This window comes from Marmota flaviventris, chromosome 2 (genome assembly GCF_047511675.1).
Source record: "Marmota flaviventris isolate mMarFla1 chromosome 2, mMarFla1.hap1, whole genome shotgun sequence".
Lineage (NCBI taxonomy): Eukaryota > Metazoa > Chordata > Mammalia > Rodentia > Sciuridae > Marmota > Marmota flaviventris.
The window spans coordinates 202,860,334-202,879,238 of NC_092499.1; the positions used below are offsets into that span (position 1 = coordinate 202,860,334).

At 60.5% G+C, this 18,905-nt stretch overlaps 1 protein-coding gene across 1 annotated transcript in view; it reads right to left on the reverse strand.

The window, feature by feature from the left end:
• Positions 1–4,445: 4,445 nt before the first annotated feature.
• Kcnq2 (potassium voltage-gated channel subfamily Q member 2) overlaps positions 4,446–18,905 on the reverse strand; it is a 52,100-nt gene continuing 37,640 nt past the window's right edge. Inside the window, exons 13-17 of the mRNA XM_071607445.1 lie at positions 16,508–16,731; positions 15,858–15,966; positions 15,396–15,527; positions 10,622–10,745; positions 4,446–10,121 (exon numbers count right to left, since the gene is read on the reverse strand). Of these exons, the coding sequence (XP_071463546.1) occupies positions 9,408–10,121; positions 10,622–10,745; positions 15,396–15,527; positions 15,858–15,966; positions 16,508–16,731 (1,303 nt within the window). The 3' untranslated portion in view covers positions 4,446–9,407. The remainder of the gene's footprint in view (positions 10,122–10,621; positions 10,746–15,395; positions 15,528–15,857; positions 15,967–16,507; positions 16,732–18,905) is intronic.

Consider the following 18,905-nt stretch of genomic DNA (forward strand, 5'->3'; position numbering starts at 1 on the left):
GGACACTTCAAGGGGGAAGTGCCACCCAAGCAAGGTTTTGAGCAGGAGAGGGAGCTGAGCCCTTCTGGGCACAGCAGCCCTAAGTCAGGGTGAGGGCAGAGGTTGGGGTGGGGTGAGGGCTCTGCACCCTACCTGAGCCCCCAGCCTCCTTCAGCAGGCGGGCAGTGACATGGGCCATCCTGCACTCGCTACCTGAGCAGTGAGGACCTGGGTTCCCTGCCAGCAATAGGGAGGAAGTGGCACAAATCCATCCCAAAGCAAATGCCAGGCTAGCGAGTGTGCACAAGAAGCCTCCGCAGCTCTGAATGTCAAGGGGAGCTGCCGCCGTCTAGCTCCACGGTGGAGCGGGGGCCGAGCTGTGTTCTCCAGCTCCTGGGCTGGACCACAGCCACTGCATGGGGTACGCTGGGGCCGCTCAGGGGTGTGGGGAGGGCCCTCAGCAGGGCCTTCTGCAGGGCTTTGGGATGTGCAGAAGGTGGGCTGAGCCCTCCTCCCAGGGCTGAAGGTGGCCAAGGAAGGGATCCAGCAGCCACACAACACAATGCCTGCCAGGCGGAGCCTTGCCTCCTCCCTTCCTCACCCCCTCCCCATGCCAGGAAAAGCATGCAGCAGGTGCTCCTGTGTGTGCTCAGCCATGATGGAGGCCTGGGTGCTCTTCTCCATGCTGACTGCAGGCCTGGCAGGTCCCCACCCAGGGTGGCTCCAGCCAGTTTCCCTTTTACAGCTGAGGACTGAACCCAAGGTTTCATTTCATTTTCAAATATTTTCACATTTTATTAAAACAGATATGGCTGCCACTGAGTGGAAATTCTCAAGGACCCAATGCCTGGATTCTAGAATTTCCCTGGTCTTCCCCAATCAGCGAGTTCCTGAACCTGGGAGCCCAGGACCTGACCCCAGCTGGAAGGATGGGGTCACACGCAAAAAAACCCTCAGGGAGGAGGGAGGGGTCAAGGAGAGCTGCAGAGGGGACACAGGGTTTGAGGTGAACCTTGAAGGAGCAGGAAGATTCTAGAAGAAGGTAGGGAGGAGGGGAGGCGTGGCAAGGGATGGCACATCTGGATATGGGTCGAAGATTGGTACTTTTCCCTGTGGGCAAGAAAGAGCCACCGAAGGCTTCAGAGAGGGAGAATGCCAGAGTCCCAGGAGTCACTGAAGGGGACCACTGGGGATGTGACCAGGTGGAGGAGGACCCAGAAGAGACTGGACGCAGACAGCACGAGATGTGGTGCAGAAGGTCAGCTCCTGCATCACAGAAGAAACTCAGCTGCATCCAAGCCAGCGAGGAGGGGTCAGCCTGCAGGTCACAGCCTGGGGCCTTCTGCTCATCCCTGGGTTGACTCTGGCAAGGCTCCCCCGGAGGCCTCTTCTCCTCAAAGTCCCGTGTCTCATGGAGGGCACACACCTGCTGCATGGTGCCTGACCCCACAGGGTTCCAAGGACCTGGTGGTACTCTGTGTCTGCCCAGGAACAGAGAGCCAAGACGCCACCCTGGCTCTTGGCTTCTGCCCGCACACGGCCTGGGCCCAGTCATCAAGCTTCTCAGACCTCAGTTTCCAGTTCCTTAACTGAGCAGATGGGTGCTGTGGCCTTTTCTATGACTCAGTGGTACTGCATCATGGCAGCTGCAGGAGGCCCGGTGGGCACAGAAGTCGACTGCAGGGCTGAGTGCGCAGGCGTGAGCCCAGGAAGCACAGGAGATGATCCCAAGACTGCTCAGCTGTGAGGGTGAGGGAGGCCTGGACCCTAGGCCTTCCTCCGTGCCCAGCCCGGATGGCCTGCGCGAATCCACATGTCCAGAGGTCTACAGCCCGGAGCTGGGCACGTGGTGGAGCAGGGCAGAGGGTCCACAAAGAGGACAGGGTCAAGGTGGATAGAGTATCCCAGGGCATGCAGTGGGAAGGAGTGGCCCATGGGAGAGAATAAGGTGCTGACCCCATATAGAATCTCTCAGCACCTCTGCCCACCTCCACTCCCATCCAACTGCACCCCAAACTGGTCCTACAAAAGAGGACTCCAGGAGTAGGAGCTGGGTCACCCCCGGGCTCCTCCAGAGCAGGAATGAGGCCTTCAGTGCTGAAAGGACGGCAGACCAGGTCAGCTCAGCTGCCCGCTGGCCTTCTCCAGGGATCTGAGCTGGGCCAGGAGGAAGTGAGGGACACAGGCTCCTGAGCTTCTGGAAGAAACCATCACCATTCCCCTGGGCAGCAGGGCCTCCGAGGTCACAGGACACCTCGATCCCTCCCCCAAGTTGGTCCCCATCCTTCTCCAGGCTGAAATCAAGGTACGGCTGAGGACAGGGCTGCCCCAGAGATGCTGCTGCTACCGTCTGGAATCAGGCTGGCCTCACGCGGTGCCCTCCGGGACCTGGCTCTTGATGAGGCAGGCTCTCTGCATTGCACATTTATTGGCCTAGGTCCATTTGAGATTCTGAGGGTCCAGGTTCAAGACTGTCCTAAAGCCAGACAGGCTGACCCTGGCAGGTTTGGGCCACAGGAACCCCACATTGGGGGTCTGTGAGCCCGCGAGGCCCTGGGCTCCTCCTCTGGCCCCTGGCCCTGCTCCAGGTTCATCAGTGGTCAGGAGACGGGGCCCTGAGACTGATCTGTGTGGATGCCCACACCATGCCCACCTTGCTGAGCCAGGTTGAATACCAAGAAGCAGAAGGTCGTGGGAAGGCCAAAACACGGCCTCTTTGCAGGGCAGGTCCTGAGGTCTGCTCTTGGGGGAGCCCCTCTGTAGGCAAGCACTGCCCCCTGGTGGGAATCCTGGGCATGGACTGAGCTCCAGAGGCCCTTCATCCCTGAAGAAGTTCAATGGGCAGGTGACTCCTCTGTCCCTCCTGCCCACTCCTGCCCTCCCAGATGCTCACAGGTGCCCGTAGACCCCATGTCCTCTTCAGCCTCAAGCACTTTGGAGGCATCTGCAAATGTTCCCTGTCATAAAGGGGCCCTGGGGACAAGTGCCAGAAGTCTAGGTGAAATACGGGGTCACAGCAAGAAAGGGCAGCATGTTTGTGCAGACAGATACCCTCGGGCACCCAGGAGCATCCATGTTACCACGGAGCTCACATCTTAGGTCCACCAAAACCCAGAGGGCTTGACAGGGGCCACATAGGAGGGAGGGGCATGGCAGACAAGAGCACAGGAAGACTGGCCAACAGGCAGGAGGTGCCCGTGTGGACACAGGGTGGGCAGACAGGCCGAGGGGTGGGAGGTGCCTGAGCAGAGCATGGTTGCCTCACCCAGTGGTCCAGGCTCATTGCTGCCCTGAGAAGAGGGTCTCTGGGCCTTGATCCCCCAACATCACCCCTGCCCTGTTTGTTCCCAGTTGTCCAGCTCTGACACAACAAGCTGTGGCCTTTGTTCCCTATGGCTGCCTAAAAGAGACAGGGGACAGCAAAGTGTGACTGCCTGGTGGGGACCAGGGTCAGGAGGATCCAGGGACAGACCTAGAAACCCACAGGGGGCCAAAGCATGGTCAGCCCCAGGGGGCTTGCAGGATGCAGCTCCCGCCCTTCCCTACTGACCAGCTATGCCCTCTGTGTTCTGCTCAGTGGCAGGGGTGGCCGCTATGGTCCTACCTGACAGTGGTGGCATGGAGCAGGGAACTCTGTGCAGGCACCCTACAGCCTGACACATGGCTTTGCGGCCAAGTGCAGACCTGGGGCAGCAGGAGGCCTGGGCACCTCAGGAGACCAAGGTCAGCACAGGTCCTACCTCAAGCAGGGGGAAGAGATGGCCCCAACCGGAGGAAGAAATCCTTCAATTCTGCTCTGCTGAGAGCTGCCAGCTGGCTGGCTAGCGTCCACCTCCAGGCCACGTGAGCCTGCTGTGTGCAGAACCCTGGCTGGGGGACCACTGAGTCTCAGGCTGCTGGAAGCCCCACCACGCTCCTTAGCCTCTTAGTAACAGACTACAGCTTTGCAGGCACACGGTGCCTGTTGTAAAGAATGTTTTCTGGTCTTACAATATGTGACAAGTTCCAGCCGGTGGGATGTAAGTAAAAGTGGGAGGTCTCACTGCAGAATCACGTCCTACAGAATCTTCTGGACACAGACAAGTGGGGCAAACAGCTCAAGAACTCAGAGGGGAGTGGACAAGACTGTCCTCCCACTGCATGTGGGACTGGATGGAGACAGGCAGTACAACTGGGATCCAGGTTATTCACCTGTGCTCCTCCAGGGCCCTGTGGGGTCTAGGTCACACAGGAAGGTTTTTAAAAGCAGCCCAGGAACAGGGAATGTCATGGTGACTCAGACCTCTGGCCTCCAGAATGCCAGGGAATAATAGCTTCTGGGTTTCACGCAACCTGGTGTGTGGCATTGGAAGGCAGCCCCAGGGCTCAGGGCCGAGGGCTGGGGAGAGGGCCTTCCTCCCAGCCACGTCCCAGCTCTCCAACCAGCAGCACAGGCAGGAGAACAAAGAGGCCACTCACAATCCAGGTTGAATCACTGCATTTATTAAGTGCACAGGCCCACTGGGCATCTGGACTTGGCCCCATGGCAGCAGAACTTTCCAGAACTGTCTATGTGCATCCCTGGCGTGGGATTCTGCACCCAGAGTCCCCTGGGCAAGCCTGAGCTGGCCCATTCATGTAACACAAGCATCAACCTGTCCGTGCTGAGTTGGCGTCTCGGCTAATCCGTTAGAAGACCAGTGCTTGTCCCCTGGTGTCTGTCCCTAGGAGATGGGGCACAAGCTCTAGTTTCGAGTGTGCAGCGGCAGCACATTCACAAAGGAGCAGGGTGGAGGCCGCGGTCCATAGGTGCACGCAGTGGGCAGAGGTGCGCGTCAGCACAAAGGCATCATGAAGAATTCTTTGGAGCATGAACAAAAGTGCAAAGGCGGCCGATGGCGGGAGGGTGCGTGGGGAGCTGCAGCCACCCTGGCCAGACAGACTGCAGCGCATGGGTGCGGGCATGGGGTGCACCAGGCTGGCCTGGGCGGATGGCAGCAGCAAAAGGGACAGCCAACGCGAGCGCCTCTGCATGAGGCAACCGAGAGACCGCTGCTGCTCGTGACTGCCCCATGCTGTCTGACCCAGAGGCGGGTCCCAGGTGTCCAAGCCTGACAGAGGCCAGGGGTCTGGGCTGACCTCAGTGAGTTTCTGTCAACAATGCTTTTAAGGCAACGACTTTGTGTAACCCAGTCCAAGTTAGATGTGCGGCGCTCAGCAATGGGCCCTCCTGCCCAGGAGACCCAGGAACCATCCCCTCCTCTCGGCACCAGACAGAGGGTCAGACACCGCAGAACTCTGGGGCAGGGCCACTGAGACTCAGCACCCTGGGTCTGCCAGGGTATAAGGCGAGCATCAAGTGCTCACTCGACCCTGCTGTGGGCACCAAGGTTGCAGAACTGCAAGGGCTTCACCTCCCACGGAGCACCTTCCCTCCGCTGCCCTCTCCCTCACCCTCCTCTTCCTGAGCTGGTTCTTAGCCCCACCTCACCAGACAGCAAACCACGTCCCCCTTCATTCTGGCTCTGGGCACACAGAATGAACCACCCGTGTGCAGCTGGAGGAGCTCAAGTCTCAGAGAGGGGAGAGAAAGTGGGGTCTTGCCCTTGAGTAGGGAAGCCCCCCCGACCACCTCCCCTCCTTGGTGGTTCTAGGCCTCAGCTGGGGCCCAGGCAGAACCAGAGCAGCTGGCCTGGGACAGCCGCCCAGGGTCCCTGGGCAGCAGTTCTGGCCTGTGGACCCTGAGGCCATGCCCAGCCCTCTGTACCTCACAGCTCACCTCCCATACACAAGCAGGTAGCCCAGGAGGTTGGCACAGGACGGGCAGTCTGCAGCATGGCTGAGGGTGCTGAGGGCCGTGCCAGGTCTGCCCCAGCCATGTGGGCCATGGGCAGAGCCTCTCACTAGAAGCCAACCCGCCCTGCTGGGACACAAGAGGACCCAGACCCTCTAAGTCTACTCTGAATGGGCTGTGCTGTCCACCCCCACCATGTGTGTTTTACAGGGTTGTGACCATGGAGGGCAGCTGAAGTGTTACCTGCTGGCTGTGCAGGCCCAGATCCGTCACAAATCCACAGCCTCCCCTCTGCACACCACTTACAGCCGGGGTGGCCCAGACGCACCCCAGCGTTTCCAAAAGGCTTCCCAGCCCTCGGCCCATTTTGCCTTCAGGAAGCCTCGGGGACGATCCCCACCTCCCCACCTCAATAGGTTTCCTTAGAACCTGGCGTGGCCCTGCCACCTTCCCTGCCTAGAGCCGGAGGTGGGGAGAAGGTGGCCTACCCTCCAGGTGTCCCAGCCACTGCAGATGGGGTGGACTTCGAAGTCTGTGACCAGGGGGACAGAAATGTCACGGTGGACATGCAATACCTGTTTGAGACAGGACCTGGGGTGACGAGGCCAAGCCATGTCTAAGAATGGCACAGGTGGCCAGCACAGCTAAGCTGGAACAGGTCTGGACACCAGAGAGTGCTGGAACCCCGGGTCCCCACCTGGCTTCCCTAGGCCTTCAGCAGGCCACAAGTGCTGGACAGCTGCCCAGCCAGCCAGGGAGAAGGCAGCATGGGGCCCTTAATGGGCTCAAGGTGGCCCCTCTGGCACTGGTCCAGGAGTCTTGGACAGTGGGAACCCCCACCTAGTGTTCAGCATTCTAGAACCTTCTGTGTAAAGTCATTAATTCCTGTGGCTCCCTCCCTGGGCAGCCTAAATCAGGAAAAGTCAAAGAGAAAAAGGCCAGAGACAAAGGGCAGCCCAAGTCAGAGTCGTGGTGGGTGTGTGCATGTGTCTGCACACGCGGACTGTGCGCTTAACATGTGCATGTGTGTGAGCATGTGTGGGCATGATTGTGTACTGGCCACATGTGGTTGTATATGTACATGTGCTGCCTGTGAATGTGCTTTATATGTATGTGTGACAGTGCACCTGCTGTGAGCTTGCACTTGTGTGCACATGTGAGTTTTGTGTGTCCATGTGAGTGCACATCTGCTGTGTGTGTGAAAGTGTGCATCTGGCGTGCGTGGTCTGTGAGCATGCAGGAGAGTCTTATGCAGACCTGTATGTGTCAGTGGGCACGTGGGCACATGGGTATGCATGCTCTAACAATGTCTTGTCTCAGGAAACGTGTGCCACAGGGTGGCCACTGGCCCCAAGAAAGTGACACATTTCTCACACAAACCTCCAGCTTCCTTCTCTAAGGGTAGGACAGCTGCCCAGGGGCAGTGGACAGCTGTGCTGCTCAGGCCTGGGTCTGCAGGCCCAAGAAGGAGCTTCTACCTTTCATTGTCTAGAATGGGCCCCCAGACCATCCCACAGAGTCCAACACCTTCCCTTCCCCAGGGGCCAGACTGCATGGCCAGGACACCAACCCTCCTTCCTGATGCACAGTGGCCAACAGTGTAGCCTTTACTCCTCCTCTTGCAACCTAAGGAATGCCATCCTGCTGTCCTGCAGAGTGGCTGGGGCTTCTAGAGAGGCCACTGTCCGCCATACTCACCCTGCAGAGCCCCAGCCCTGGTACCTCAGGTGCCCACTGTGTCTGAGGCACACAGCATGCTGCCACAGGTAAGGCAGGAACAAACCTCCCTCAGGGAAAGAGTCCCCTCCTCCAGGTCCTGGGGCCTGCACAGGCTGAGAGCAGCCTGGGACCTTGGGCCCCAACAGGGAGTGGGCTAGGGTAGCGGTGTGGGACCTTGGGCCCCAGCAGGGAGTGGGCTAGGGCTGGCGGTGTGTTGGAGCTGGCTGACCTTGTCCTCCTGCCAGTGGACCCAGCTGGAACCTCCCTGTGCCACACCAAGGAGGACTCAGATCCTAGGCCTGACGTAGCCAGAGGGATTGGTGTTGGGTGGCCACCCACACTGGAAGGGACATTTCTCCCCACTGGAGGGCTCTCTGCCACATGATACCGTCCTTGAAAACCACAGTGCCATGTGGATCTGTCAGGAGAATGTGTCTGTGGCTCCTGACAGGCAGCCCATCCGTGTGCCCCAGGTAGCTCCTGGGTGCCCTGGCAGGGGCACTGAGGCTGCAACAGCCACTAACCCACTGCTGATGACAGTTTCCCAAGGTCCCCGAGTGCCCAGGACCTCCAATGGCCAGGGGCATGTTACCCCCTAACCCTGCTTCAAAGTTCTTCCAGCTGGCAAGAGGGCTCCTTCCAGACAAGAGCTGGGGGTGCTGCTGCTTCAGAGCACCCAGGCCCCATGATGCCATCGCCAGAATGCCAGAGGCTGCTAGGCCCAAGGCCACAGGACCAGAACATCCCCCTCTGCCTCCTGGTGGCTGGACATAGGCCCCTAAAGCTGAATACCCAGTGGGCCAAGGCACCCAGACAGGAGGGAGCAAGGTCCCTGCTCACTAGGGCCCAGGGAAGGGATGTCTCAACTCCCCAAACACTGGGAGGCCATAGCCAGGGACCCACCAGTGGAGAGTATGACTGGGGTGGCCAGCTGTAGTGGGAAGAACACACAGCAGCCACCTGCAGTGGGTGAGCCAGCTAACCAAAGGGCTTTCCTGCCCAGCGATGGCCCCAGCCAGCCCTGCCTTGGTCTGCTGGAGCACAGGTGCGGGACCAGCAGGGTGAATCCTGGCTAAGGACAGTGTGGGTTGCTCAAAGGGCTAGCCACAGCCTGGTGACCAGCACCCAGCCAGGGCAGTGAGGAGAAAGGACACATCGTGGGGACTCACCCAGAACTCCTGTGGCTGGGAAGCTGTGGCTCCTGTGGGCTTGGGAGACCCCGGGTCAGGGCAGATCGAACTTTGAAATTCCCTATCCGAGGAGGCTGCAGGGTGGGCCTCTCAGGAGAGTCCAGAGTGACTGTGGGCTTGGTTTTTGTCCCCAAGGCCTCACTCCTTTCTCAGCTCCAGGCAAGGGGTCCTGAACTCCGACCAGCTCCCTTGGCAAGACCCACAGAGCTGGCAGGGGTCGGGGGATGCTGGCCGGCAGCTCTCCAGCCAGGCACCCAGGGGTGGGGGTCTTGCTCAGCTGTTCACACACAGGGGAACCCGGGGACAAGTGGTCAGGTGCCGGGACAGGCCATGCCCAGTGGCCTATCACACCCTCCTGAATCTGAAGCCCTCGCTAGGCACCCACCAGAACTCAAGGCCACCACCGTCAGGGGCAAGTCTGCCCCAGCCACACCCTCCCTGGGCCCTGCTCCCAGCCCACACCCCCATGGCCATGCCCCCTTGGTCACTTGGCCCCCACTCACTAGCCAGGCCAGGTCTGTCCCTGCTGAGCAGCTTGTTGCTGCAGGGTGCTCCTTCAGCCCCTGGTTGGAAAAGAACTTTTGCAAAATGTCACTGCACCAGCCAAGGAGCCCTGCTGCCTGCACGGGTAAGTGGGCCTGATAGCCCCACAGGTGCCCCACAGCACACGTCACTCCAGAAGAGACCCCGCAGAGCTCACGCCCCCAAAAGGGACAGGCAGAGTGGCGTGGGTGGGTCCTGCGGCCTCACTTCCTGGGCCCGGCCCAGCCCACCTCGCCAAAGGGGCCCTCCCCCGTGGCAGAGCGCGGCGGGGGTCCGCAGGGCGTGCAGAGGTCCGAGTCTGTGTCGGACTCGCCCTCTGCAATGTAGGGCCTGACCTTGGCGCAGGGCGCCGCAGCCGCGTAACCGCCACTGAGGGCATCCAGGTTCTCCCTGGACTGGGAGATGCTGAAGCCACTGAAAGAACGTTCCAGCTCCTCGTGGTCCACGGACGGGATGGAGATGGACGTGTCGCTGTCCCGCAGGGCGGCCTCGTGGGGCCTGCAGACCGCAGCGTCCTCCAGCCTCAGGAACTCGGTGCTGGCCCGGTTGCCCCCGCTGTAGGCGGACAGCGACCGCTCGTGGGCAGGCGGCGGCGGGATGCGCACCAGCGAGCTGTGGTCCCCCACGGGGGAGGTGCCATGGCGCTGGTGGCTCTGCTGCTGCCACGAGGTGGACGGCGGGCATGGGGCGGGGGGCGCGCAGAAGTTCCTCTGGCCAGTGGAGCTGCTGGAGCGGACGACTTTGACGATGCAGCCCTGCTTCTCGACGTGCTCCCGGCTGTCCTCGGGGCTGTGGTATGGCGGCGCTGGCTCCGGCTCTTTCGCCCCGAAATAGGCCTCGGTCTCTGTGGGCGGGATGCCCATGCGCTGCGTGTAGATGCTCACCAGGAAGTCCAGCTTCTTCTCCATGGACAAGACCTGAAAGAGGGTGCTGCCGCTGGACCAGGCTTCCGGGGCCCAGGGCGGCTCCGGGACGCGGAGGGAGAGCCGGGAGGGGCGAGAGGGGGCGGCAGCTGCCCCTCCTTCAACCCGGACTCAGCAGCCGGGCCTCGGACCCCACCAGTCAGTTTGAGCCGGTGCTGAGGCCTACCTCCCAACAGACAGGGCCGTGGGGGCAGGGTCGCAAGGCCAGAGGGAGGAAAGCCAGAGAGGTGTGACTTCGGACAGGTCCTACAGCAGAGTGGCCCCTTCCCCCAGGGGATCCTCAAATGCAAATCCTGTCTCCCAGCTACCCCACCCAGGACATGGAGGAAAGAACATAGACTCTGGGCACTTCTGGCTTAAGTGCGGGCTCCAGAGATATTGGATTTGAGGAGCCGAGCCCCGCCCCGGACAGCAGAGGCCACACCCCCTCCTCCCCTCTCCGCCCCAGCCAACAAGGGTCCCGTACAGCAGAGGCCTCCTCCAGCCCCTCCCACCTGCTTCTCCACCTTGCCCAGGCGTCCCATCATGCTGGGGTCCTCTGGCAGCTCCGCCTCGGAAGGGCCCTTGGTGCGGTCCTTGTCCGTTATCGCCGGGCCACGCCCCACGATCTGGTCCACTCTACCGGGAACAGAGACCCGGCCCCCAAGCATGAGTTCAGGAGGATGTGGCTTGGCCCCTGCCCCTTCCACCCAGGTCAGCCCACAGCCCCCAGATCTGGGCTCCAGGCCCAACCCAGAGCTGACCAGGGGGCAGTAGGTGCCAGGACAGACGGACACTGGTGCCTCACGTTCTTGCCTGCCTTCTGACACCGTCAGGGTCCTGTTCCTATCCATTCCATTCCAGTGGGGTCTGGCACATTAAGAGGAGTAAAGTAAAGGAGCTTCCCCTGGGGCCAGTCCACCCCCAGCTCCTCTGCAGCAGAGTCCCCGTCCTCCCTCGGGCCCCCATCCCACCTGCCCACCCAGCTCCTCTCCTCCCTGGCCTGTGGCTTTTTGGCCTCCCAGCACACTGAGGCCCAGAAGTCAGGGAAGCTGGTGGGCATCCAGCCAGAGGTTGGGAGCATGGCATGATGTGCCCTTGCTCCAGAAGCCACAGCCATCCCACCCCTGAGCTTTACTCCTACATAATGTGCCACTGAGGCCCTTGACCCCAACAGGGTCTGACAGGGACAGTTAGATGTCTGCAGCAGGGACAACAAAAGCAGGAGGCGGTGAGGGCTGCAGCTCCATGCACCAGGACAAGGATAAAGGGAAGAGAGCCACACAACCAGAGGAGGGCTGGGACAAGCCGCCACCAACCAGTGTGTGTGTGTGTGAGAATGGGTGTGCCCATGCATGTGAGTGCATTGTACATGTGTGCACATTCATGGGTGTGCATGGGTATGAGTGCACTGTACATGTGCTCATACATCTATGTGCTCATGACTATGTGCCTGGGCATGTGTTCACAAGCATGTGTGTAGAGGCTATGCATGTGGGCATGTATGCATGTGAATGTATCTTACATGTGTCCACATGTGTGTGAGTGGGTGTGCACATGGACATGTATGCAAGTGAGAGTGTGTTGCATGTGTGTTCATATGCAGGATATGGAATTCAGCTGAGCTGGTTTTGAATGAGGCCCTAGGTCACTGATGCCATAAGAAGGGAAGGAGGCTCCTTTACCCTTGGAGACCAGCTCCTGTTGAACAGATCCACAGTGAGTCCTGCAGGGCTGGCAGGGGCTGGGGAGTAGGTGTGGGCCGAGAACTGCAGCTGTGGGACACCCACTCAGAAACCAAGATGCTATGCTGGCTGAGCCTACACTGGGCTAACGGCAGCTCAGGACAGGGTGACTGAGCAGGACCAACCCAGGCCAAGGCCACCAGCCCACCTAGCTCTGGACAGCAGCCTGTGCCCAGCTGCTTTCTGCAGGCAGGAATGCCCTGCTTGCCTCTCTGGAGCCGGGCATATTCCTTCTGTCACATGAAACAGAACAGGGCCAGACTTGCGGCAGCCAGATGCAGCCTCCTCATGCTCCACGGGCTTCATGCTAGACTCATGCACGAGGGGAGGGGGCCTCTGGCTCCAAGCAGACGCCATGGCAATGGAGGGGGCGGGCCCTGGTGTTCCAGTGTCACATAGTCCAGGCACAGATGCACAGCACTTTCACCCCGGCCACATGACGGGCTGCCTGCTTGGTGGGTCCCAGCGGGAGCCTCAGCCCAGGGCTCAGCCTAGAACTGCTGCAGCGGCATCTGGGAGAGGGTCTTCCAAAGACCCTGAACCACCTTGCCACCTCCTCCTCTTGGGCTCAGCTGGGGAGTTGGACTCTGCCCCACATGCTCAACGCCCCTGGGGTGAACCTGGAGGTCCCTGGCTGCAAAGGTCTGAGAGGTCTGAGGGCCAGAGGGCCTTCCTGGCTCACTGGTTGGACTCCCAGTCACCATCTCCTGCAGCAATGCCCAAGGGACAAGGCTTAAGTCTTAGAGAGCAGCCAAGCAGTGGACTCGGCAGGTACTGTCAGGGGCCACCCTGAGTCAGGATGCAGCAGACACAACCTTGCCTGCTCCCTGGGACTCACCCTCTCATGACCAGAGCTGCTGGGCTGAGAAGAAGCCCAGCACAATGAACCTCAACCTCCTGGGCAGCAACCCTGGCCAAGGGGGTAGACAGACGCTGTGCCTGTCAGTTCCGTCCAGATGCCCTGTTTGTCCTCTTGGCCTGCCCCAGGGGCTTCTCTCTCGCTGGCCTGTCTGACTTGCTGGAGTCAGAGGAAGCCAGAGGCCCTGAAGGTCTCACTGGACCCCTGAAGAGCCTGAGTGTGCCATCTGGCTGTTCCCTGACCTCCATTCTGCCTGTCAGATGGGGGGGCAGTCCTGCCATTTTCCTTATCACTATTAACGACCATGACCACAACTTGAAGTAACTCCAGAGCTCACTTGGAGCACCTGCCGTGGTGCCTGGCAGAGGCTTCCTCATTTTCTCCTCCTAACTGTGAGAGGCAGGCAGCAGAGTCTGCTGCTGTGCCTGAGAAGCAGCCCCAGCTGCTCAGAGCATACAGCCCAAGGGTGAGCCAGGTGTGTCCGGGGGCCGGCCCAGTCACAGGCAGGTATGGGGGCTGGACTCAGTCAGTGCCCAGGGAGACCAGGGAGGGCCTCAGCCTGGAGGGCATGTCTGCAGCCAGGCAAGGAAACACCTGTGTGGCCACTGATGTCCTCTGCTTCTGCCCAGGAGTCCCCCAGCCCCAGGTGGACCTCACAAGGACATCCACAGAGAGGAGCCCTGGTTGCCCCAAGTGGACTGCAGGGCACTGGGTAGTCCTGACTCCCTTCACTGCCCCTTGGGGCCCTTGTGAGAGACAGCCTTCCCCTGTGCAGGGCACTTGCAGGAACAGAAAGCCTGGATGTGCCCTCTGTCCTGAGGAAAGGACAGTATGCGGTGCCGCCGTCATGTGGCCTGGAGCGAAGGCACTGGCCGTTCACAAGACAGGTTGGGAAGAGATGAGGCGTCCTAACCTAGGTGAGTACTGGGGTGACTCTCTCGGAGGGGCCGTGGGTCCTTTGGTGGGGTACTTCTTGTGCCGGGGAGTTGAAGGGGGTGGGGGGCCCACAATCATATCTATCCTGGCAGCGTAAACAAGAAAAGAGACACCAGCAAAACGCATCGTCACGCAGCTCAAGAGGGGTCACTGGAAGCTCAGCAATGGGACAGCCCCACTCAGACCGTAGCGGTTTTCCTAGGAACCTGTGTGCCCAGCAGAAAGGGGCTGGCCGCACGCATGGCCCTTGGGCATGCTGAACAGGGCTCGCTCCAGGAGCTGGTCTGTGGGCAGCCCAGCCTCAGCAGGGAGCTCAGGTAGGTATGGAAATGGGTGCATGTGCTGGGAGCCAAATCCCAGAGAAGGTGCGGGGCTGCACAGCATGAATGGGGCATCACGGACGAGGGCCGTCCGGCTTCCCCAGGCCGACTGGTCTGTTTTTCAGACAGACAGGGAAGGAGAGGGGGAAAGGTGGATGGAAGGACCTGCTGAGCAGGCAGCTGACCAGGCAGTTGACCAGCATGGGCAGGAGAGGCACAGAGTCCCATCTGGCAGTTAGTCTGCTCTGGGAAGGCCAGGAGAGGCCCAGCCTAAGCCCGGCAGAGGAGGAGATGCCTCCCTGAACCCCATCTGGGGAGTAGCTTAAGGCCTGAGAGGCCCCACTGTCACCTGAAGCAGGAGAGGCCAAACCTCCCCATCAGAGCTTGCCATGGCCTCCGGGCTGCCCTTCACTGTCCAGACCCTCTCCATGTGAGCTGGACCCAACTGCACCTCCAGGCTGGAAGCAGCTACAGCCTCTGTTGGAAGCCGTGGATGGGGAGGACCCCACCAGTAGAGTCTGGGACCTCCTTCAGGAGAAACTCCTGCAGCATGTGGCTCCCTACAGGTGCCACCACATGTGTGGCCACACACGTGTGCATGTACTGGCTGTGAGCACCCTGGGGGGTGTAGGCTAGAGCACAGGCCACAATGTGGACCTGTGTGCACATGTGCAGAGACCTGTGCATGTGTGTGCTCAGGCCCCCATTCATGCTGTGATGCATGGACATGGAATTCCAGGAATTAGCTAGCCTCTTCCCCACACGGACACCAGTGGGTGCCCAGCTACCACCAAGCCTAGATGCACTCAGGAAGTGGGGCAACTCCTTTACAATGGGTGGACAATCACGTTCTGAAGAAGAGGGATGGCAGTGTGTGCTGCCTGGCAGAGTCATCTCTCCTAGGGAAACTCCATTCCCAACGCGTGCACATGTGTACACACGTGTATGCACCAATTCATCCGTGTGCATACACGGCACAGCACACAGGCACACGTGCACACACCCGCACATCACACACACATGCATGGGCACACACATGCACACACACATGCACCTACACATACACGTGTGCACCCTCATCCAGAGACCCTCACATGTGCACATTCACACACACATGCATGTGCACAGATATGCATGTGAGTGTGCATGTGCACGTGCGCACACACACACACACACACACACACACACAAAACTTGCCCACCACAGTGCAGGGAAGTCGGGGGAGAGAGGGGAGACAGAAAAATATTAGAGACAGACTGTGAAGACAGGGCAGAAAGCTGGCAGACGCCGGCGGTGGGAGGCCCACCTTAGCACTGCTCCTGCCCTGCACCCTCCCGGGCCGGCCCCCAGGGGCCCTCTAGCCAGCCCTGGGCTTTGGCCCAGAAGGCCCTTGAAGGTCCTGGGCTGGGAGGCAGGTGGGGGCTCTTGCCTGGACTGCAGGCTTTTGATGCGGGACAGCATATCCAGGTGTCCAGCAGAGTACTGCTCGATGACATCCATCACATCGTAGGGCCGCAGACTCTCCTTGAACTTCCGCTTGGACACCAGGAATCGCATGACACTGCAATGGCCAGGCAGAGCCATGAGCTCTGAGCCAGAGAACACGCTGGCCCCAGTGTCCACCAGCCTGTCACCCTCCCAGCACCTCTGCAACTGTGGGTGCTGGAGGCCGCTCACCAGCCACTTTAGTGCCCGGCATCACAGACAACCTTCGTCCACCTGGACCTGCCAGCCGAGCAGCTCCCGACCTCCTTGCCTCAGCCCCCACTGCACCTAGGCCGTGTCTGCACCACCCGCTTTGTGAACTCGGTGGCCAGGGCCCAGCACCAAAGGGGAGGCCCAGCAGAGGGACTTTGCATGGGCACCAAGGGGGGTCATGCAGATCCCTCACCACACAGCTCGGATGCTGACTTTGAGGCCAGGGGTCAAGTCCTCGGTCACGAACTCACAGGTACAGCTCTTGTTGTCCTCCACTGCGTCCTCCCCAGGGAGACTTGCTTCTAGGTGGAAGGATGTGCAGATGTGAGTGGACATGGCCACCAGGCCCCTCACACTGCAGACCTGCCCATCATGCCTCTCTGCAGCCCTTCCTCTCCCACAGGTGTGAGGGCTTAAGAGGGCCTCCCTGGTACAGAGGCAGTTGACCACAGTGGCCCTTCCACACGCAGCACGTTGCCTAGCCACTAGGGGAACACGGCTCTGACACGAGACAGCATGGCTGCACCTGGGAACCTCGCTCAGGGGAGCAGCAGCCACCGTGGGTCAGGAGCTGCACGATCCCACAGGAGAGAAACCAAACACAGCAGGCAGTGGTGGCCAGGGCTGGGGAAGTGGAAGGAGACTGCGGGTGGGCATGGGGCCCTTTGCAGGGGTGATGGTGGCGAACCCCAAGGTTTGAAATGCCACTGAGCAGTGTGGTTAAAACAGCTCATTTTATGTGACCTTCCCCTGGGGTGGGGTGGGAACCTCCCTGCGGCAGAGCTGCATCGGTGCCCTAGTGCTCCAGGCACTCCTAGCAGGCTCCCAGCCGTGCAGACCCACCTTCCGAGTTCTGCCGGGACGCAGCGCCCCTGATGCGGAAAGCCTGGCGTGCCCTGCTGCGATCGCCAAAGCTCCAGCTCTTGGGCACCTTGCTTGGACTGTCCTCAAGGCTCTGGTCAGCGCTGGGTGACCGTCGGACCGTCTGGGCCTGGGGAGACCCTTTCCCCTTGGCAGCCACGCCTCGGGGGCTGGAGAAGACACGGTCTTTCAAACTGACCTTCTGGCTGCTCCCATGAGAACCGACAGACAGACAGACAGACACAGAAAAACAGCAAGAGAAGTCACTCCGGAAAGAACATGGGCCATGTGTGCTCACGACCAGTGCTGTCCCACAAGACCAGAGAAGACTCAGGTCCAAAGAACAACCAACCACACCATGGTGAAGCCAGGGCGCGCAGGGAGGGGCCGCACAGGTATGGCCAGAGCGCCGTGCCAGGGAGTGGGGAGGTGCCCCCCCCCCGGCTTACATCACTCAGCAACCACCCCCAAGTGCCAGAGCCTTCTGCACACTGTCCTGCCATCCCCTCAAGGTGACACCCAGAGAGTGGCCAGGCGCCCCAGGGAGGGGCTCGTCCCTGGGACCTTCAGTCTGCACCAGCCCTGCCTGCAGCTTTCCCACAGGCCCTCCCAACACTCCCAGGAGCAGCCCTCCCTCTCTATATAGCCTGCTGGGGTCAGGGGCCAGGCTCCCGCAGATGCTTGTCCAGTCACCAGCCTTCCTGATGGACCCTGGCACACCTGGCCTCCTCTGAGTGCCTGCCCTATCTTCCCCAGCTCACGCCTGGACAACTACCATCTGCTCTGGGAAGATAGCTGGGACCAGGTGCCCCAGCTGGCCTTGGTATTCTCAGGCCTGCTCCCCCAAGCCCCAGCCCCAGGGCGGGCAGAGGCAGCTGCAAGGATATGAGGAAGTGGCCATTCCCAGAAAGTCCTTCCAGTCAGGCTGCTGTCTCCAGACTTGAAGGTCTTTGGGCCTCCCTAGACCTTGCATTTCTTGGTAACCATGGACACCTGGCAGACACCCGTGTTCACGGGCTCCCACGTCCCCCAGGCAGCAGGAGACATGGATGTCCATGATAGGGCTGCTCCAGGCAGACATGGCCTCCACTCTTCCTTCTGGGAACCATCGGGCCCTGGATCCAGGACAGGACCTCCCTCCTTCTGCTGTGACTCTGCATCGCCCCAGAGGAGAGCAGGTCCTTGTGAATAGGACCTGCTCGTGCCAGCTATGGGGAGCCACAGGTTCCCAGGATGGCTTACAGCAGGGCCCTTGCTGAGCACAGCAATCAAGGAGGCCTGACGAAATTCAGAGGCCTCCAAGAGGAAGCCCCAATGCCCAGTGTCACTTGCTAGTGTCTCTGACTCCACCCCCACCACAGCGGCCCCAACTGCTACACATGGCCAGAGAGACACATGAAGCAGGCAGCAGAGGTAACCACCTTGGAGAAAAGACAGTCCCAGAGCCCAGTCCACCCAGCAGGGACACCGCAGATAGAGCCCATGTCCCCTCCCCAACCCACCCCTGGACAGCAGACAATCTCAAAGAACACCTGTGCCTGCTCAAGAGTCTCTAAGTAAGAGGCAGAGAAAGAAATCCCTGGGCCTGTGCCCTGGACAGAGAGCCCACTAAGGGCAGAGGGCCAGGTGGTCTTGAGGCATCCTGTGTCCCGTATCAGGAACCACTGGCATCTGGGTGCTCAAAACACTGGCCCTGAGTCTGCCTCTGTTTCCACTGAGGCCAACACAGAAGGGTAGGGCCCAGGACCCAGATGACCTTCTGGTCTCCAGCCCAAGAGAGACCCCCCACTGGTCCAGGGAGAGCCAGATGCTGGAGCCATTTATAAATGACCATCCCAGGCTGAGGGGACACAGGAGCACCAAAGCCCACTGGGCACCCAGACTTGTCCTCAGGAGGATTCTGGCTTCTGGAATGTTCTTCTGCCTCCTATGGGCGCCTCCTCCACATTCAACAAGCCACTTCAAGTGCAGGAAAACCTGCCCTCCAGGCCCCCTCTGGGCAGGCTCCAGGGCACGTGGGAAGCCAAGGTCTCACTTCCTCTCCTCCCACTCCAGCCTAAGCAGTGATGGGAGGGGAAGGAACTGGCCCTTCCTCTCCAGTCACCACGGTGAAGCGCGGTGCCCCACATCCTCCTGGGTTCCTGGGTCTTGAAGAGTCAGGAATGTGTGTGTCAAGGGTGCGCATCAGATTCCTGCTTCCTCCGCGACGCGACGCACAGATCCCTCCGCCACCCAGACCACGCCTTGCCCAGAGAGGGGCTGCGCGGAGCTGCGGGAAGCGGGGCTGGGGGTGACTGCTGCAGGCCTCTCTAGGCAAGAACCCCAGCGCGACCTCCTTCCCACAGTCTCTTCCTCCCCGCCAAGTCAGAGCCAGCAGGCT